The sequence below is a fragment of the Phyllostomus discolor genome, chromosome 5 (assembly GCF_004126475.2).
Source record: "Phyllostomus discolor isolate MPI-MPIP mPhyDis1 chromosome 5, mPhyDis1.pri.v3, whole genome shotgun sequence".
Taxonomy (NCBI): Eukaryota; Metazoa; Chordata; class Mammalia; order Chiroptera; family Phyllostomidae; genus Phyllostomus; species Phyllostomus discolor.
In genome coordinates, this window is record NC_040907.2 from 51,529,736 (window position 1) to 51,549,805 (window position 20,070).

Here is a 20,070-nt window from a genome sequence, read left to right on the forward strand (position 1 = left end):
CAACTTCAAGGGAAGCAGGTAGCCTTAGAGTTGTGGAAGGGATTATTTCTGCAGAGAAATCAGTATGCTATCACAGATCCAGAAATGATGCTGGCAACAATAGCAGCCTCTATTCTCTATAGAGTCTACTGCTCAGGAGACAGAATTTAGTTAGGTAATTAAAAAGTTTCCTTATGTGTTATGTGTTAACCTCAATCATATTCTCTCTTTTCTCCAAACTCCTCTACAGTATTCTTTCCTCCCATCAACTGTTTCAAGGCAAGAGCAAAGTCTGAATAACTGTGGATCCTGCACTATGTCTTTCACATAGTAGACATCTTCACTATTTAACAAGTAATCATTTGTTGTAAATGAAGGGATAAGAAATGAGTTGGTCTTATTCATACTATTATCACATCATGGTATGTAATTCCTGGAGGGGGTTGTGTAAGGCACTAATACACACACATGATAAAAACCTACTGTGTGCCACATACTATGGCAAACAATGGGGATATGAAGATGCAGTGCTTTTAAAACATACATTGTTTTGCCATTTGAAAGCTTATACTCCAATAAAGAAGTTGGACCAGTATAAAGGAGGGTGTAACAAATGCTCCAAATGATAATTGTAGGGAATTAAAGGACAGTACATTTTAATTTTTTACTTTTGTTCTGATCGTTACCAGATCAATTCTAGGTTGACTAATTAAGGGAGCACCAGTTTTGCTCGAGGTTTGTTAAACTTGGAATTTCTTAGAGGACTGACACTTGATCCCTAAATATAAGTTTCAGAGCCAAGGAATTACACCTTATATTGTGATTGGAAAAGACTAATTTTATTTTCTTCTCCTCTCTCCTTTCTCTCCACCTCTCTTCCAGCCTGAAGTTCTGGATCAAATACAAAATTTAAGGGAGTTGTGGATGGATAATAATGCACTGCAAGTGCTACCTGGGGTATGTAAGTTTTTTATTACGCCATGTTGTCTAGCATCTGTGTTATATATTAATAGTAATTGATGATAATCTTAAATCTCAGTGTTTGCATTTCAGAGTAACATGTTTATTAGGAGTATTCAGTTACCAAGTGTTTTTCACTCTTTCTTTTTGAGTATTTCATACACCTTTTGTGGCTCTTACAGATACGTAAAATGTATGAGAGATTTTTCTTGTTCTCTTAGGAGTATATTTGTCATCTCTTTCTACATTTACTATTATTTTAAAAGCTGAAAATTTTATATTGTAAAAAAAAAAAAGGAATCCTATATATAATACCAAGTCTTTGTTTTACAAAATCAACCTATTCTTATAGGTAATTAGATGATGGTTTCTGAACATATAACATCTCTTTTACAAAATAAAAATCTCTGTCTTAGTTCAGGTAATATTTAGTAAAAACTATTTGAATTTTTGAAAATGGTAAAGATCATAAGATGTTAAAAACAGAAAGTAAAATTAGAGTCAAAATCTTTCTTCATTTAAGGGGCTGTTCAGTATCTCCTGAGCAGTAGGTTTACCAGTCAACACATTTACTGTGACTATGCCTGCTTTTTCCACCCCATGAAAGGACATTCCATAAAACACTGCCTCTTGCTTCTCATAACACATGCATTCATATAAGCATGTGTATGCATACACACACACAGCAGCCGCAAGGCTCCCAGTGGTAATAGCCAATTCCAAACTTCTTGCATTAGGCTGAGTAACTCAGACAGTTGAATTTGTAATACTTCTGCTGCTGAGGTTTAGATGTGCATTCCCAAAGCCAGTTTTATTCCTCTCTTGAATTGACATTAAAATTTTCTTTAAATGATTATAAAGGCAACAGGAACAAGAAGCTTATTTTCATTAGAACAAGTGTGAGGCCACATAAAGAAGAAAGCTGTCAAAAGATTGGGAAAAAACACTTTCTTTTCTTATGAAAAAATAGATTTCTACCATCATCACAGATGCAAACCAGAAAAGCATGCACACCTACTATTTATTGATTTATTCAAAAACCATTTACGAACATACCTGTATCAACCAGAAACTATGCTACTGTCAGGGCTACAATGATAATATATTCAATGATCTTGAATATATTTGTTTGAGGAGCTCACACATAACAGGAGAGAGATCTGGACTTCACTACACATAGCGGGGCCTGATTGTGCCATAACAAAGGTATGCACAAATCCTGGGCAACACAGGTGAGACCCTCATCAATGCCCTGTGCAAGATTGAGGAATCAGAATGCATGGCCAGAAAAGTTAATACCTGCTACTTCAATATATTTTTGTATTCAAAACCACACAGCATTTATCATGGGCTAGGCTTTTATCTAAGTGTTTTACAAATATTGACCCAATGAATCCTCATAATAACTATGAAATTGGGTTTTTATCATCCTTGTGTTATATATGAGGAAACTGAAACAGAAAGAGCAAGTAACTAACTAAGTGGCCCAAGGTCACACAGCTAGTAAATGGTAGAACTGTAATTCAATCCCACAACAGAAGCTGTTGTTCACAATTACATTCACTATTATGCTCCAAAATGTTGTCACTATAGAATCAGTAGGAGGTACAAATGAAAGTTAGGTTTATCCTACTTTTCACAATCATTACATTCCAAAAATCCAATCTTGCAAATCAACTCAGACCTCAAATTCCTTAGTAATCTTATTTTTGAAATGGCAAGGTGGTATGAAATCCATAAAACAAATACTGCTGCCTAATTAGTCTGTTTCAATAGTAGATTTTTCCTCATATATTGAGAACTTTAAACAGATTTCTTACTTTACTGAGTACACTTGAATTTCAGATTTTGCTATGTACCTTGTGGGAATGCCCCACAACTCCCTGTCATAATCAGGCATGGCTTTCTGAATGTCAGTGCTCACAATAGTTGTTATACAATTCACTAGGAACACATGACTTTGAAAGGCTACTCTTGAATGTAGTCTTCAGCCTGTATCTACCAATTACACAGAATGATTAATCTTAAATATTTAGTGTCATAAGACAGGAATAAAAGCAAGTTTATTTTATTGTTAGTTCATGCATCGTAGTATCTTAAGTTAATATACTTTTTTAAAAAATTTGGAAGCCTGGGCTATCACTTTTCCATTCTATTTTTCATAAATCAGAGATGGAAATAGATAATGATCAAACATTAGTCTTCTACATAACTCTGTCTTGTGACCATCACTCTAAAATCAATCAACCAAGACATCACTAAACAATGTATTGAATCCACATTAACTTTTAAAGAACTTCAATATCTTCTTTTGCTTGTGGCTGCTTCTGCTCCTCTCATTTGCTCTCTACTGTTCATCTATAGAGCCTCTAGGTCCTGAGGGATGTTGGAGGGACAGTCAATATCTTCAAGGACTCTGAGTTATTGGGACTTAAAGACCTTTATCACTCTAGGATACTATTAGTTTTATAAGGTTTCTGAGAGTGAAGGTTTAGAAAAACTAAAAATAAGCACCAAAGATTTATTTTATTTCCAAAAAAGATGTTTAGAAACTTCAAACCAAAATATTGAGTTGTACTGGAGATAGCAATGAAGGAAGCTTCAAAGAAGAAAGTTCATCATGATAAAGGGACAAGAAAAGAGACATGCACACACATAAACACATATATCATTTTTTTCTTGCTCACCAGAAAAGAAGAATGAGATAAGGCAACATAATGGTTCCTTGGGGTAGAAAGCTATAAGTAAAGTGACAGTATTTTTCCAAATGACATATTGCTAGCCATGTAGAGAAACTCAGCCCTCTGGCTTGACTCACCCAAAGTACTCAGTTTCTGGCCTAGCAACTATTAACTTCCTCCAAGACTTAGGTCATGCTGTATGTCCATATGGGGGGCAAGGTAGAGCTATGTGCTGGGTGGATCAGGGAGTTAGAAGACAGAACTATCAATATATCCAATAGGCTTTGTAGTGTGTAATCCAATAAAAGTGAGTTTAAATTTTAGCTCTACTCCATATTAATGGGGTAACCTTGGAATATTACTAGTACTAGCTGCTGTCATGCATCAGCCTCCTGGAATGAAGACTTACTCTATTCCCCCAGCTTCTAGGAAGGCTTTGTGCAGCTCTCCACCCTCTTCAGGAATTGCCTCAGCTGCAGAGGACCTCCTCACCAGAGTCACACCCTTCTTCTGGGAGACCTCCATCCAATGATCAGTCAATGCAGGTGTATAAAAGCCTGGCCCCTTAACCCCCACTCAAGACAACTCTAAGGCAATCCCAAATTCAGTGCTTCTTAAAGGGTCAGCCGAGAAGTTCCTTAACACTTGTTCACAGACCGATTTCTTCATCTGCCCAATGCTACTTCCTTCCTTACCTCTTTCTTTCCGCTGGTATTGACCCTAAGAACTCTCTCTCATAAACTCTTTGCCTCCTGCTTTGCAGGGAACCCAATTGGTGACATTACTTAACTGCTAAGCTTTGATGTGTGTGAAAGTGCAGATTCTAATTCGTGTCCGGAGTGGATCTGAGAGTCCAAATTACTGACAAGCTCCCAGGTGGTACTAGTGCTGCTGGTCTGCAAAACACGTTTTGAGGAGTGAGAATATAAAGTATTAAGTCAAATAATTAATATAAAGTAATTAGCACAGTGCCAACTGTGTACATGTATGTCTAATAAATTAATTTTACCTATTATTTGGTTAGTTTTACTTTGTCAAATAAGTAGAGACAATATAGTAAAGTGTAAACAGGTAGAGACCAGAGAAACAAATGAACCACTGAACAATGGTATGTGTGGGATATTTATGTGCAAGACGTGCCCTTAAAGAAAAGGAAAATTACAACTTTCATCTTGCCCTAAGTCCTACTACAGTCCATTGTCTCAACTAAGTGATTACTGTTCACTCCTTACCCAAGGTGTGACTTAATTCCTCCCCCATCCTCAGAATTCAGTTACTAATTCAGTCTTTCCACATCTAAATTTTTCTTAAGCCCATCCCTTCTTCATCCTCACTTCTGCTGCATTAATTCAGGTCCCTCTCATCTCCTCAGCTCAGCTGCTTCCAGATTTTTCTAATGTGTCACCCTGACTCCAGTCACAAATCTTCTCTTTACAATTCCCTGAAGTTATTATTTCAAAGCACAAATCTGATCATGTCATTTTTCCATCTAAAGAGCCTTGAGCAACTTTCCTTGTCTATTATATGGACTTCCTATCTCCCTATGTAACATGTGAGGCCTTTTAACAGCTGGCCTCCTACAGTCCTAACTTCATCACTATGTTCTGTCACTTTGAATCTTCTCCCCCTCCTCAAGCACTCCATGCTTCTTCACACTTCTCTGGGAGTGTGTGTGCTTGTTCTCTCTCCCAGGTGCAGGCTCTCCTTTTCTTGACAAGCAACGGCCTCCAGGCAATTGCAATCCTGTGTTTCTATGGCATTCCCTGCATGCTTGTTTTTATTGTACATATTGTAAGGTATTATAATAATTTGTTTATTTGACAGCTTCCTTCACTACTACGAGCTGCTTCGGGATAAAGACTGTATCACGACAAGTCTCTCCCCATACTTAGCTGACTTACTCACGATTATTCTCCAATATGTAACAAAAGCCCTGAGACACAGTAGACTCTGAAAAAAATGTTGAATGAACAAAATATTGAACCTGCTCAGTCCAAATCACAATGTAAAACCTTTCTTATGCATTTGAAATTTTAAGAATCAACATGCCAACAGATGTTGCTTGGATAGCAACTTCACATTTATTTATTTAATTCAGTGGCAACTTTGAGATTATTGCTGTATTTATTTTTAACTGCTGTATTGAGATATAATTCACAGACCATAAAATTCACCCATTTAAAGTATTTAATTCATTGGTTTGTAGAACACTCACATAGCTGTGCAGCCAGCACCAAAATCTAATTTTAGAATATTTCCATTACCTCTAAAAGAAACCCAGAAGCCAATAGCAGTCATGTCCTTGCCCCACCCTCAACCTCAGCATCTAGCTATCCCAATCCACTCTCTATAGATTTGCCTATTCTGGACATGCCATGTAAATGGAATCATGCAACAGGTGGTCTTTTGCGATTGGCATTTTTCACTGCATATGTTTTCAAGGTTTATACATTTTGTAGCATGTGCCAGTACTTTATTTTTATTGATAAAATATATTCCAACATCCAGATATTCTGTATTTTATTTATCCATTCATCAATTAATGGACACTGGCATTGTGTCCCCTTTTTGGCTACTGTGAAAAGTACTGCTTTGAATATTAGTGTTTTTGTGTAGACATTCTTGAATATTTGCTTAGGGAATACTGGGTCAGATGCAAACTCTACTTTAACATTTTGAAAAACTACCAAACTGTTTTCCAAAGTGACTGCACTGTTTTACATTCCAACTGACAACAGAGGAGAGTTATAGTTCTCCACACTCTTGGCAACACTTACTATCGTAGTTTCTTTTAAAGTTAATTTAATAGTGCTGTGGTTTTTACAACTTTAAAATGTCTTTTGAAAGCTTCTCAACTAACCCTGAGTTTATGCAATGTCATCAAGTCTATAGGGAAGTTAAAGATGTTGGTGTACCTGGATATGTCCAAAAACAGAATAGAAACGGTTGACATGGACATTTCTGGATGTGAAGCCCTTGAGGACCTCTTACTGTCATCCAATATGTTACAACAGTTGCCAGACTCTATAGGTGAGAATATATTTTGTCATAATGTTTGCTAAATATTCTGCTTTCTTTCTTGGCAGGATAGTTTGTTTTAGATGTGGGCAATATGCTATTAACTTGACATTAATAAATTAGCAAGTTATTAGGATGATATTAATAATTAGCATTATTCAAGGTGATAAAACTGTATTTTACCAATATCTTAAAATTAGATGGTAACTCCAGTTGTCAAATTTAAGGAGGTTCTCCTATTAAAATGATCTTACTAAATTGATATGTTTAAATTGTTTTCATATCTCCTAAGTTGTAAACTGTTATTGTAAGTAGTATACATCTTAGCTTTAGGGTAATTTGATAACTACACATGTTCCCTTTTATTACTATAGAATTACAGTAGCTTTTATTCACATAGTGTTGCTATATTCTATCTTTAACATTCTTATAACATTGCTATGACCTACAAATAACATAAAAATGCATAATAATATAAAATACCTCCCAGTTCTTTTAAAAAGGCTCATTTTCTTTTACATGCTGACATTCATGACAGAAAATAGTCTTTCTTTTAGCATATATTAAACACTCAATCCATTTTTGTTATAAATTATATATGAATAAAATAATAAAAGAATCTAATTTCAAAAATTAACAAACCTTTTTGTATAGCTATCTTGCTATTATTATTATGAGTGCACTCATCAAGTAGGGTAATCATCAAATTACTTAACTTTAGAATAGAGTTTTTTATACTCTGAATTTAATGTGTCATATGTTCTGGAGCTTATTAATATTTTGGAAAATTAAGTCACAACCTAGGAAGCCTAATTGAAGGGAAGATAGAAGACAGGTCAGTATCCCAAATTGTTCTTCAATATTCTATTACTTCCATTTTCAGGCTAGTAGAGAACATAATTTTAACAAAACAGACTAGCTTTTCTTTATAAATTTGATGACTTTTTTGATTTATATAATCACATATTTTATAACAGTATTTCTCTAATTTGCTCTGCCATAAAACTGATCTGAGAGCTTTACTAAACACTTCCACATTTCCAAGCTCTTCCTTTGAAAATTCTGATTCAGTAAAGTTTGTGATAAGCTCTCTAATCTGTTACTTAAACATCCTAGATTAAATTTATGATCAAGTAAGTTTAGGAAATACTGTCTTGTGCAAGAGAAGGTAAGAAAGTATAATGCTAAAAGGAGCATCCTGCGGTCAAGATGACCAAATGATCACTCCTGCTCAAACACCACTCCATACCTCTTCAAAGGCATAGTGAGAGTAGTCAAGTTTATTTACTGCCTCATCAATACCAAGAACTATACCTAGTGTATGGTTAGTGCCCCTTAAATATTTAGTAAATAAAGTGAGTTAGCCATACGTAAGAAGAATGAACACCTACCTGAACCTGAGATAGAATAAAAACACACCAGTGACCCCAGGCCTGATAGACTCCAGACCACAAACAACAGTGGCAGCCTTCAGTTCCTTTCCTGCAGTAAAGAGGAAGAAAAAAACCTTAAGCATAACAAGGGAACTCAAATTTATAGGAGATTGAGAAGGAGATCCCCTTTTCTGTAAAGGGAAGCTGCACAAACCTACAACTAATATGTGGAGCTAGGATGGAAGGTAAGAACATATACAAATTCACTGGTGAAAACTGTAGCAAGTCACAGGCTGGTTTGGACTAGACTTGCAATATCCAGTGGAATGAGAACACCATGTTGCTAATACAGGACCTGGTTCTGAGCTCCAGAAAGGTGAGGAACAGGTAGAGGGAATCATAAAACTGCCAGACAGGGGTGAGCAAAGATAATGAGACTACATTCACCCTCACAAATGAGCATGTAAACAAACAAACAAGCAAACAAAATTAAAGCTAATATTGTTATGGCAAGCAAATATTCAAACAAGTAGGAATATTTACTCAAACCAAAATTATCAAGCAATGTGAAAAAAGACTTTAAGTATGTGTAAATATTCAAATAGATAAAAGGAAGAATAATATTTGTAAAAATAATAATTTCTAAAACAAAAGCAGGAGCTATGACTAAGAACAGGAGTAATTTAAAAAATAACCAATTAGAATCCTGGAAATAAAAATATCACATAGTGAAACAAAATATGATATAGTATTTGTTTAAAGCATCTTCCTTTAAGAAAGTAGGCTAAGATATTAGCCTGCTGGTCTGGGGAAGGTAGCTTTGTAGTCCAGTTACCTGCGTTCAGCTTCTTGCTTTTCTGTCTTACTAGCTATGTGACTTTAGACAAATTCATTCTGAGGATTAAATGAATTAATCTCTGTAAAACTGTGTGAAATGATACCTGAAACATAATAGGCACTAAATCAATATTAGCTATTATAATAATTATCATAATCTTAGATTTAATGAGTGTACAGCTATTTGGCTTGCAAAATTCTATTACATGTGTGTACATGTCATGTAAATATTAGCTTATTTAATAAATTATATTAATATTTAATATATTTGGTGCTAATTATAATTTATAGCTAAAAATCATAGTAAAAAGCCTCCTTTTTCTTTCTCTTCAGCACTTCCAAATTGGGACTATAGGGGAAAGGGGTTGGGGACTGGAGAAGGGTGCAAGTATAAGGAAGGAATGTGAAATACTTTTGATTCCCAGGGGTAGACAAAGGGAGCCCACACAGACATGATATAGAAATGCAGTGAAGGAAATATCTGCCAGAGGAAAACAATGAGTAACAATGACAATGAGGCCACTGACCTCATTCCAATCCAAGGCCATTCTGATTCCTACAGAAGCTCCATAATCTGTCCGAAGAGCACCCCTCGGATGGACTATGTGAGTGATAAAATAACCACATCACAAATGAGTGAGATTCCTTTAAATTCACAGACACAGAACTGAGTAGGGAGATTAATTTGCTTCAGTTTTCAAAGATGTAGACACTTCTGTCAAATGTCAGAGCCACCACCCTATTCTTCAGAAAAATCTGTTAGTTAGCCTTCTGGCCATAGTCCCTAACCTGCATCATGATTTCCTCATGAGAGCATCAGACCTGTGGACTGTGATTCTCTTAAAAGAATGCTCTGGAGCCTAGCTGGCTTCATCATGGAGTGTGCTCAGCTCTCTGCAACCCAGATCAAAACTCCTGGTGACCTAGTCAAGCGATAGTGAGACTGCCAACCCTACTGTAACTCCACTGGTGAACAGGGGCAGTAGTTTGATCAAGGTTAGCAAATCACATCAAATTTACCTATAATTCATAGTCCCCTGTTTTCTTTTCACAATTGATGAACAAGTTCAGGGGTTCTTTTATACTTCCAAGGTTGATATTAAACAAGCCAGAGAAGGTAGAGTGACTCAGTCCTCTAATATAGATGAATGCACAGTAGTGGGTGTTCAGCCTTCAGAGATAAACGACCTCTTTGGCAGGTGCTACTGTTTTCAGCAGTGTGTCCTAGGGTCACAAGCTGATGTAGATAAGCTCTAAAAATTATGGGTATTTTCTCACAGCAGTGTGACAGTGGTAACATTTCTCTCCCTCAGAGTAGGGATTGTAAGTGCTTCTGAAGGATATGTAACTGAGCACCCCAAAATTTAAAGTCCAACAGCAGCTTTATCTCAGAATCTTTGTGACTTACTCTGTGCCTTTAAGGAATCTTAAAATACTTGAGGTGGGTGGGCATCACCTATAGCACTGCTTCTCAAAGCACATTCACAACTGCACTCTATGTATGAGATATTTTGCAGGCATACTCAAGAATGCCATGATGACTTTACAGTTACATTGCTAGATTAGTATATTAAAAGATCCTAGAAAAACTTCATTAAAAAATCTATTTAATTTTGTTTAATTTGGCATTTCCCAAACACATTGACCATGAAACCTACTCTATCCATCAGAACCAGCTTTCTGCAAAACAAGTAGTCTATGACATATGTATATGCATATTTCCAATATGAAACAAAAATTAGCCAACTATTAATACTTTGCCCTTGGATTTGGGCTGTTTAAGTCATATTGATAGTATAGGTTATGCTATCACAGGTTAAAGGAAACTGTTCTTCAATTACTCTGTGGCTAATGTTCATTAAAACCCTGGGAGCACAGCAAAAGGTAAGGGTATGGAGGGTATATATCAAACAGTAAATCTACATAGTTGGACCCTCGGTTCTTGGCAAGTTCTGCATAGCATATTAACAATTTTAAGTTTTTGTGCTTACTGCTGATCCCAATCAAGGATTTATGGTAACAACAAGAGTATGACATTATATGTTGTAATATTCCAAGTCCATAATTATAACCCCTGCATTCCTCAGTACCCATTTGTTAATTATTAGGCTTAATTCAGATTTGTTTTCAATTTGCATCACAACAGGAATGTTAGTTATTAGTGCTTACAAGTTAATTAAATATTAAATCACAGCTGGCTTGAAAGATTTCATCTGGTCAATTTTCTGCATAATAGAAAACGGAAATGTGATAGTGTTACTGTCAACTCACATTTCTACCGGAGCCCCATGTTTTGCTTGCTTTTCTGCATTGATGTACTTGAACTCCCATTCACATAAGTAAATTTTTTTGCAACTGTAAAGTCAAAACTAGACTACACACAAATATCAGTTTGTAGTGTAGCAGAGTGCTATATCTAATATAAGCAGAGTGCAGCCAATCAGCACAACAAATATTTATCACAAGTGATTCTTTTATTTCTTTTATAGTGCATTTCCCATCAAAAATCTGTTCCTATGTATTAATAAAACTTCTCTGTTTCAGGACTGTTGAAAAAACTAACTACTCTGAAAGTAGATGATAATCAACTTACATTGCTACCCAATACAATTGGAAAGTAAGTGCCAAAGTTTCATACCAGTCAGCCTCTCTAAAGCCAGAAACAAAAGGATTTGTTAAGTTTGATTTCAAAACATTTTCCACTAGAGATACTAATAATCTTGTTCACATGTAAACTTACTTTAGATCATATTTTATTTAGTTGTACATTTGTATATATCTTATTAGTTTTATATTTTAATATCATGTTGATACCCAACTATATAAAATCACGAAAAGTGTTTGACCATGACTCTTCCATAAGTAAAGTGATAACCTAGGCCTTCAATTATACTCTTGCCTGTAATTTTCTGCTTTGTTATTTTGATGTTTTGACTGAGTAGGAGCTCTAAACTTACTTGAATATGTCCTACAAAATAAAATCAATTTAATCTGCATTGTGTATACATTACCATTACATAATTAGTAATAACTGATATTTATAGAAGTCTAATATATTTTAGACTTCTTTAGAAGCTAAAGAGATAGTCATCTGTTTCAGCTTGCATTTTTCAAAGCTCCAGGATGGAAGGTCATTATTGCCTTTTAAGGATAAAATATATTTTATTTATTTGAGAGCAATTTACATATAATTTTATGTTGACCTTAATCTTTGGTTCTCAATTCAGTATTTCACCTGAAATCCTTGTTTACAGTTGATATAAAATGAGACATCAATAAGGTATCTTCATTCTGAAATTATATAAGACCATTACATAGGGATTTTGTTCTACATCTCAGTGTGAAGAATTATATATATATATGTATATGTATATGTATAATATGCATATGTGTATATATATACATATATATGTACATATATATGTAATTGACAGATTTGGGTATATTTGGGGTGGGGAGCTTTTATTTAAAAACAGATTTATTGGGTATAATTGACATGCAACAAACTGCACATACTTAAAGTCTACAATTCAATAAGTTTTGACATGGATATAAAGCAATGAAACCATCACTACAATCAAGATGGTAAAAATATCCTTCAATCCCAAAGATTTTGTGGTGCCCTTTCCTCTCCTGCTTCTTCACCCCAAGTTGGCAAGTAACCATTGATATGAAAAACTTCACTTGCTAAGAGTGGAACAGTTGAGCTAAATTTAAATTCTAATGTCCAGACTTTGGAGAGTAGTAAAAGTCTCAATCACTTTTTAATATTTTAATGTCCTCATCATACTATATGTTTCATTCTCACAGTTACTTCCATTTTCTTTAACATAAAGTAGAGACAAATTAATCTTTTTTAGAGATACATAAAAGAAATTATCTTTATCAGTCTGATGCTTTTAAAAAATTCTTCCTATTTAATTATATTCTGAAGGACTAATCTTGGCTTTTTAGATCAATACTGAATTTCTTATATAATTTATATACACTAACTCTAGCTCTGTGAAGACAAATTAAAGAAGTTTGATAATCTAAAAGCAAATTTACTTTTTAGTACACAAGTAAATTGTATGCTAGTTTATTTACATACTTAGTTTTCTTTTCATTTTAATTTTTTAAAATTGATAAATTTTCCCTTAAAATATAAAAAAGATAAATGGGCCTAAACCCAATTCAAAGGTTGATTATTGGTTTAGAGGGATAAAGGTGAATACTCTATAAAATCTCATTTTTTTAAATTTTCAGTGCCATTATCATCCTCTGATTATTATTTAAAGAAAATGAAAGGGAAGTGTTAGAGGAAAAGACTAATTACAAAAGTAGAGCATTTTTATAAACCAGTAGGAAGTATATGGGAAATTTCTGTCTCTTCTGCTCAGTTGTTCTATGAACCAAATGGTTCTAAAAAAAAGTCTTTAAGAAAAAAAGAAAAATGACTGGCAAACTATGATTATTTACACTTGGGTATTTGGCATCTATTTTGGCAAAAAATGAACAAAGTGAGCTTGATAGTTCAAGAAAACAACTGACAGTACTTGTTGCCAACAACAAAATTAGAGCTATTAAGCAAAAGTTAGAGTTTTGGCAAATTCTGTTACTCTGAGCTTGGCAGCTTCCCAATTCTTAAAGGCTTTTCTGATAAGACTGATGTGATATTAATGAATGTGATTTGTTAATACTATATTATAAAATGTGTCAACATTTGGAAAATCTGTATAATTCAGTGAAGCAACATTTTCCAAACAACCAATGCATGAGTTATAAAATTAGACACGAGTAATAGACCCATTGAAAGTTCAAAATAGACCAGTTCTTTAATGTACAGACCACAGATTTTAATGTATTGATAAATGAAGTAAGAAAAATTCATTAGTATACTTTCAGATTGCAAATGGCAATTATCCTCTAAGAAACTGCCACTTGTTGAGTTTTGGTATAAAAGCAAAAAATAATCACAATATTCTTAAAAGGATTTTAAGTCCATCTCCCTTTTCTAACTGGATTTCTGTGTAAGGTTCAATTTTGTTTTTTACTAATTCAATCTAAACTATACACCCCAGCAGACTGAATACATAAGCAGATAAGAGAATCCTGTTGCGGACTTCTGGCCAAGATGGAGATGTAGGTAGATACATTTTGCTTCCCCACACAACCAAAAGAAGGACAACAACAAATTTAAAAACAAAAAATAACCAGAACTGCCAGAATCCAAACTGGCAGGAGGGGCAGAGACAGGCAGCCAGGGCAGAGAGGACATGGCAAGGGAGTGGACTGCAGACTGAGAGAGACAGCAGCTAGAGGAGTGGGCAGTCCCACATTTGTGTGTGTAGAAACCAGGAAAAACAACTGGGGAGCAGGACAGACTGCACAACCCAGGGTTCCAGCTCAGGGAAATAAAGCCTCAAAACCTCTTACTGAAAAAACCTGTGGGGGTTGAGGTGGCAGGAGAAACTCCCAGCCTCACAGGAGAGGTTGTTGGAGAGATCACACGGTCCTAGAATGTACACAAACCCACCCACCCTTCTGACCCTTCAGCATCAGAAGGACCCAGTTTGCCTGTGGGTAACAGGGGAAGTGACTGAAAGCCAGCAGAGAGCTAAGCAAGTAGCATTGTTCCCTCTCAGACCTCATCCCCACAACATAGCAAAGTAGGTTGCCCTGCCGTGGCAGATACCCAAGGCTCCACCCCTTATGACATAACAGGAACACTGAGACAAAAAAAAAATATGTTTCAAATGAAAGAATATATCAAAGCTCCAGAAAAAATACAACTTAGCGACAAGATAGCCAACCTATCAGATGCAAAGCTCAAAACACTGGTAATCAGGATGCTCACAGAAATGGTTAAATATGGTGACAAAATAGAGGAAAAGTGAAATAAAGAAAAATGTACAGGGAACCAACAGTGAAAGGAAGGAAACTGAGATCAGTTTTTTTAAATCAATGATTTGGAGCAGAAGGAAGAAGTAAACATTTGACCAGAACAGAATGAAAAAAACAGAGTCCAAAAAAACAAGGAGAGACTTAGGAACCTCCAGGAAAACTTTAAATGTACCAACATCGGAATCATAGGGGGGCCAGAAGAACAGGAAGAGCAAGAAATTGAAAATGTAATGAAGGAGAACTTCCCTAATCTGGCAAAGGAAATAGACTTCCAGGAAGTCCAGGAAGCTCAGAGAGTCCCAAAGAAGTTGGACCCAAGGAAACATACACCAAGTCACATCATAATGACATTACCCAAGATGAAAGATAAGGAGAGAATCTTAAAAGCAGCAAGGGAAAAGGAGACAGTTACCAACAAAGGAGTTCCCATAATACTATCAGCTGATTTTTCAAAAGAAACCTTTCAGGCAAGAAGGGACTGGAAAGAAGTATTCCAAGTTATGAAAGGCAAAGCTATTATTTAGAATGGAAGGGCAGATACTTCCCAGATAAGGTCAAGTTAAAGGAGTTCATCATCACCAAGCCCTTATTATATGAAATGTTAAAGGGACTTATTTAAGAAAAAGATCAGCAATACAAACAGTAAAATGACAACAAACTCACAACTGTCAACAATGGAACCTAAAACAACAAAAACAAAAATGAACTAAGCAAACAACTAGAACAGGAACAGACTCACAGAAATAGAGATCACATGGAGGGTTATCATCAGCGGAGGGGTGAGGGAAGAACAGGGGAAAAGGTAAGGGAATAAGCACAATGGTAGGTATAAGATAGACAGGGGGAGGCTAAGAATAGTATGGGAAATGGAGAAGCCAAAGAACTATATGTATGACCCACGGACATGTACTACAGTGAGGGAATGTTGGTAGAGTGGGTACAGGGCAGAGGGGAATAAAGGGGAGAAAAAAATGGGAGAACTGTAATAGCATAATCAGTAAAATATATTTAAAAAATAAGGAATTAGAAAAAAAGATAATCCTGTTGCTTTCTATTGAGTGAAACATTGAAGGGATTTGCAAAAATAAAAATGTCACTGTTCTCACTTAGTGGTCTTGTTTGGAAAATATAGTTACTTTTATAAAAATATGTTACTTATATTAACATGTCATTGTTTTTTATTGTTATTTAAGCACAAAAAATAAATAATTATTTGATAAATTATTGTTTTAATTTATAATGTAGTAGATACCAATTGATATAAACCACATAAACAAAAGTTCTTAAAAGTTACCAGTAATTTTATAAAATATAAGGGAGTCTTAAGGCCAAAAAATTCTGAAGATTTCTGTTCTATATCACAACATGGATTAGATAATAAAATTATAACAACTATTATCTAATTTATGTTCTCACTTAAAGATAGCACTTGTATAGAAATGTTTTGGTTTTGCACATATGGCAAAAAATAGACTAAATTTCTAAAATTTTATAGTACATCTTAAAAAGCAATCTACATGAAGTAAAAATAATAGTTATTAGTATTATTATGGCTTTGTTTCTCTTAGAAAATTCAGAATTAATAGATCAGAGGTTTAGTTTAAGGGCTAGTGTTGACATTTTTTTTATTCTATTAAATTGCAACCCAGATCAGTTGCAGAGAGTGTTTGGTAAATAGTCAATAGTCTGCATTTTGTTGTGCAACACTCTACCTAGGACTCTGAGCACCACAATCCTAAATGTTACAACCAGCTGCAGTGACCAGAAGAACTCTCATTCTACACATAGACTGTTTTCATACGTTATACCTGTCTTTGGTAATTTTTTAAACATTTTATTTATCTATTTTTAGAGAGAGTGGAAGGAAGAAAGGTAGAGAAACATTAATGGGTGAGAGAAACATTGATGGTTGCTTCTTAGCCTGCAACCTAAACATGTGTCCTGACTGGGAATTGAACCAGAGACCCCTTCGTTTGCAAACCCATACTCAGTCCACTGAGCCACACTAGCCAGGGCTGTCTTTGGTAATTTTTAATAGTCCAAATATTAAAAACTGCTAGAAGAATTCATTTTTCAACATTTTTCACAGCTGACATAGATTCCATGACTTTTGTGCCAATAACTTATAAAATTATTTATATTTGTAGTTGAATTTTAATTTGTGCTTGTACATACCAGCTGCTCTAATAATTACATGTGCAATGAAAATAATAATAAACAACTTTTTGTGTGTGTTCACATTGCACCAGACACCATGTTTGGTGCTTTGTATGTCTTCTTATGTAGTTAAGGCCCATTAATACTATTCAGTGCATATTTATCTCCCCATCAACAAATACAGAAACTTAGGCTAAGAGAAGTAACCAGGTTTCAAAGCTATGCTGTCAGTTGAACTATATATGGTGCCTCTTAATATATGTGATAGCTGAGACACATATTTTGTAATATTTGGTGATTTAATGGGCCACATTGCTCTAGAGGCAAAAGATGTTTCATAGGAAAAGAAACTGCATGTTGAACCTTCTCTCTATATAGCTTCATTGTCGTGAACAAAAGCAATAAAACCTCAAAACTCCAGATATTTTAAAAATTCATTTCCTCATAGAGGTCAAACAGAAAGGCACCTGGCCTGGGAATGATAAAATCTGAGTAGTTATGCAAAGCTAAATAAGTCCCTTCTTCTCTAAGGGGCTTGAGCCCTGAGGTATCATACAAGGAGCACTGGCCTGGGAGTCAAATAGCATGGGTGTGAATCCTGGCTAACCACTTACTGGATGAACTTGAACAAGTTACTTAATCTCCTCATTTATTCTTCCACCTAAACCTAAAATTTTCTAATTCTTTAATCCAGATGTTTAGTCTATATTATGTCAACACCCTAAATGGAAAATTCCAGTGGTCTACTCGCAAGACTGCTATGATAACAAGAAAATAAATAGACATTCTTATAGGTAACTGAGTGCTAAGAACTGTGCTTCTCTCTTTTCCCTAAGACTGGAGGAATATGCAAGGAACTGGAAATGTACATAGGTTTGGAAAAAAGAATTTGGGGGCTAGGAAATAGAGTAAATAAGGGAAACTCCTTTTATCATGTACACTCTGTACTTTTTAAATTTTGTTCCAGGTAGTATTATTTTAACCAAAAAATTAAAATTAATTAACCAAAATAAGTCATACACACACACAAACCCTTCATTGGATAAAACTCAACTTAGTTTGCACTAAAATTCAACTTTTCAATAGTCTACTGGTGGTTCTCACCTATACTCCCCTGATCAGCAGCATCATCTTCAACTGGGAACTTGTTACAAATGCAAATTTTTAGAGATAACCCCTATCCACTAACTCTGGATATTGGGTCAGCACAATAAAGTTTAAGAACCACTATCTAGACTCGGCTTACTTTTATATTTTTGTCAGCTAAGTATTCCCTCAAACCCTACTCCACTGTATCAGCTTCAGAATTGCCTGAGGTGTGGCTTTAAAATGAAGCTGCTCTAGAGAAGTTAACTAAGTAGCTGGTTATTTTGGCTCTGGAGCCAGACCTTCTGGGTTCAAAACCCGCTGCTTGATGTGCTATTGAGTAACATAGAGCTTTAGATCTCTCCCCAGTAAAATGAAAACTGTAATAATAATGCCTACCTCAGGAGAATGTCATGAGGATTAAATTTTTTATTTATTTTCATCTGTGAATGAAATATCCAGTTCTTAAAAAGAAAAATGCTTTATATTTATTTACAAATACAATAATAATACATTGTCTTAGTCTGCTCAGGCTGTCATAACAGAAAGTTAAGAAATCTCAGTACCCTAATCTCAGTACCCTCAGTACCCTAACTTGAAGCACATGGAATCTTTTTTAAAAGGTCTTTTGCAATGAGTGAAACTATTTTCTACTCAGGTTATAGATCTGTTCATTAAATACTTTTAAACAGTATTTTGCATTAGGGTATACTTTTCTCCTATAATAAAAAATTTTACAGATTTTCTTTTTAAAAATCTATCTAACTTTCCAAACAGTCCAAAGACAGGCAAAGGTTAATAATAATTGCTTTGGAAAGAAGGAAAAAATTGGGTCAAATGAAAAATATAGTAACTATACAATAATGATAAATCTGCTCATTATCAGTCAGATACTTCACAGATAAACTCTCTAAATGATTAACTATTCGTAACATACTATTTCCACCACAATTTGACTGAATTTGGCTTAGACTATAAAATTTAGTATAACGAGTGGGTGACTTTTATTTAGTAAACACCATAGAATAAAATTAGTCTAAATTTTGTTAATTTGTTTCCATTGTTTAGAAGCAGCCCAAATAACTCATCTAATATCAATGAGAAAATTAAGGATGGAATCTAAAACTTGATTCCTGGCCTAAATTAAATATAATTGATTTTATCATCTCTGAAAATAAGGATAATGACAAAGTTACTTAATGTTTTCTATGTGCTCATTCTAAGTGTTTTACATATATTAACTCCTTTGCATGTGTTCAGTCCTTACAACACATAGTTAAGTACTGATATCACCCCCTTGTTCCCAGTGAGGAAACTGAGGCACTTAAGCAACTTGATGAGGACATTGCCACTAGTAATGGTTAGAATCCAGACTTCATCCCAGCTAGCTGGCTGCAGCTTGGCCTATTAACCCCTAGGTTTTTTAAGCAGGCACCTTTAAGCAGTAGCTTGTGATTTCCAAACACGTTTTATCTCTCTCTCTCTTTAATTATTATATCCCTTTCAACTAAATCTCTGCTAATACAATTACAGTTTTTCATAACCATCAGAGATGTGTCTAGTTCTCATGTCCTATTAATAAATACTAGTAATCTTACATTTTGTCTACTGGAAGGTTTTACTTACATGAAACAACCCATTTTAAGAAGCAGATATCACAGTATAACCTCTACATGTTTCAGAAACAGATTGTTCAAAAAAAACGTTAAGCTCTTTCTACCTCATAATAGGTCATCTTAATGGAGTACCATATCTACACCAGCGGCTTAGCATATATTTAATCCTCACAAAACTACATGCTAGGCATTATCAATCCATTTTATAGATAAAAACATAGCTTAATTGCCAATTTCACTCATTTATTAGGTGGTCACACTAAAATTGAAACCCAAGCCTGCCTGAATATTTTCCACTGAATTGTACTACTTTTATTAAGAGTTAAAAGTAAACTAAGAAATTTGAGACTTCCAGCCAAGATGGAGGCATAGGCACACTGTGCCTCCTCGCACAACCAAGATAGAGACAACAACAATTTACAATCAGAATAACAACCAAAATTGACAGAAAACTAATCTGAATGGAAGTTGGACAACCAA

At 34.8% G+C, this 20,070-nt stretch overlaps 1 protein-coding gene across 1 annotated transcript in view; it reads left to right on the plus strand.

Moving 5' to 3' along the window:
- The window catches only part of LRRC7 (leucine rich repeat containing 7), a 464,523-nt gene that overhangs the window by 321,570 nt on the left and 122,883 nt on the right, over nt 1–20,070 (plus strand). Inside the window, exons 9-11 of the mRNA XM_028512216.2 lie at nt 862–936; nt 6,506–6,650; nt 11,393–11,465. Of these exons, the coding sequence (XP_028368017.2) occupies nt 862–936; nt 6,506–6,650; nt 11,393–11,465 (293 nt within the window). The remainder of the gene's footprint in view (nt 1–861; nt 937–6,505; nt 6,651–11,392; nt 11,466–20,070) is intronic.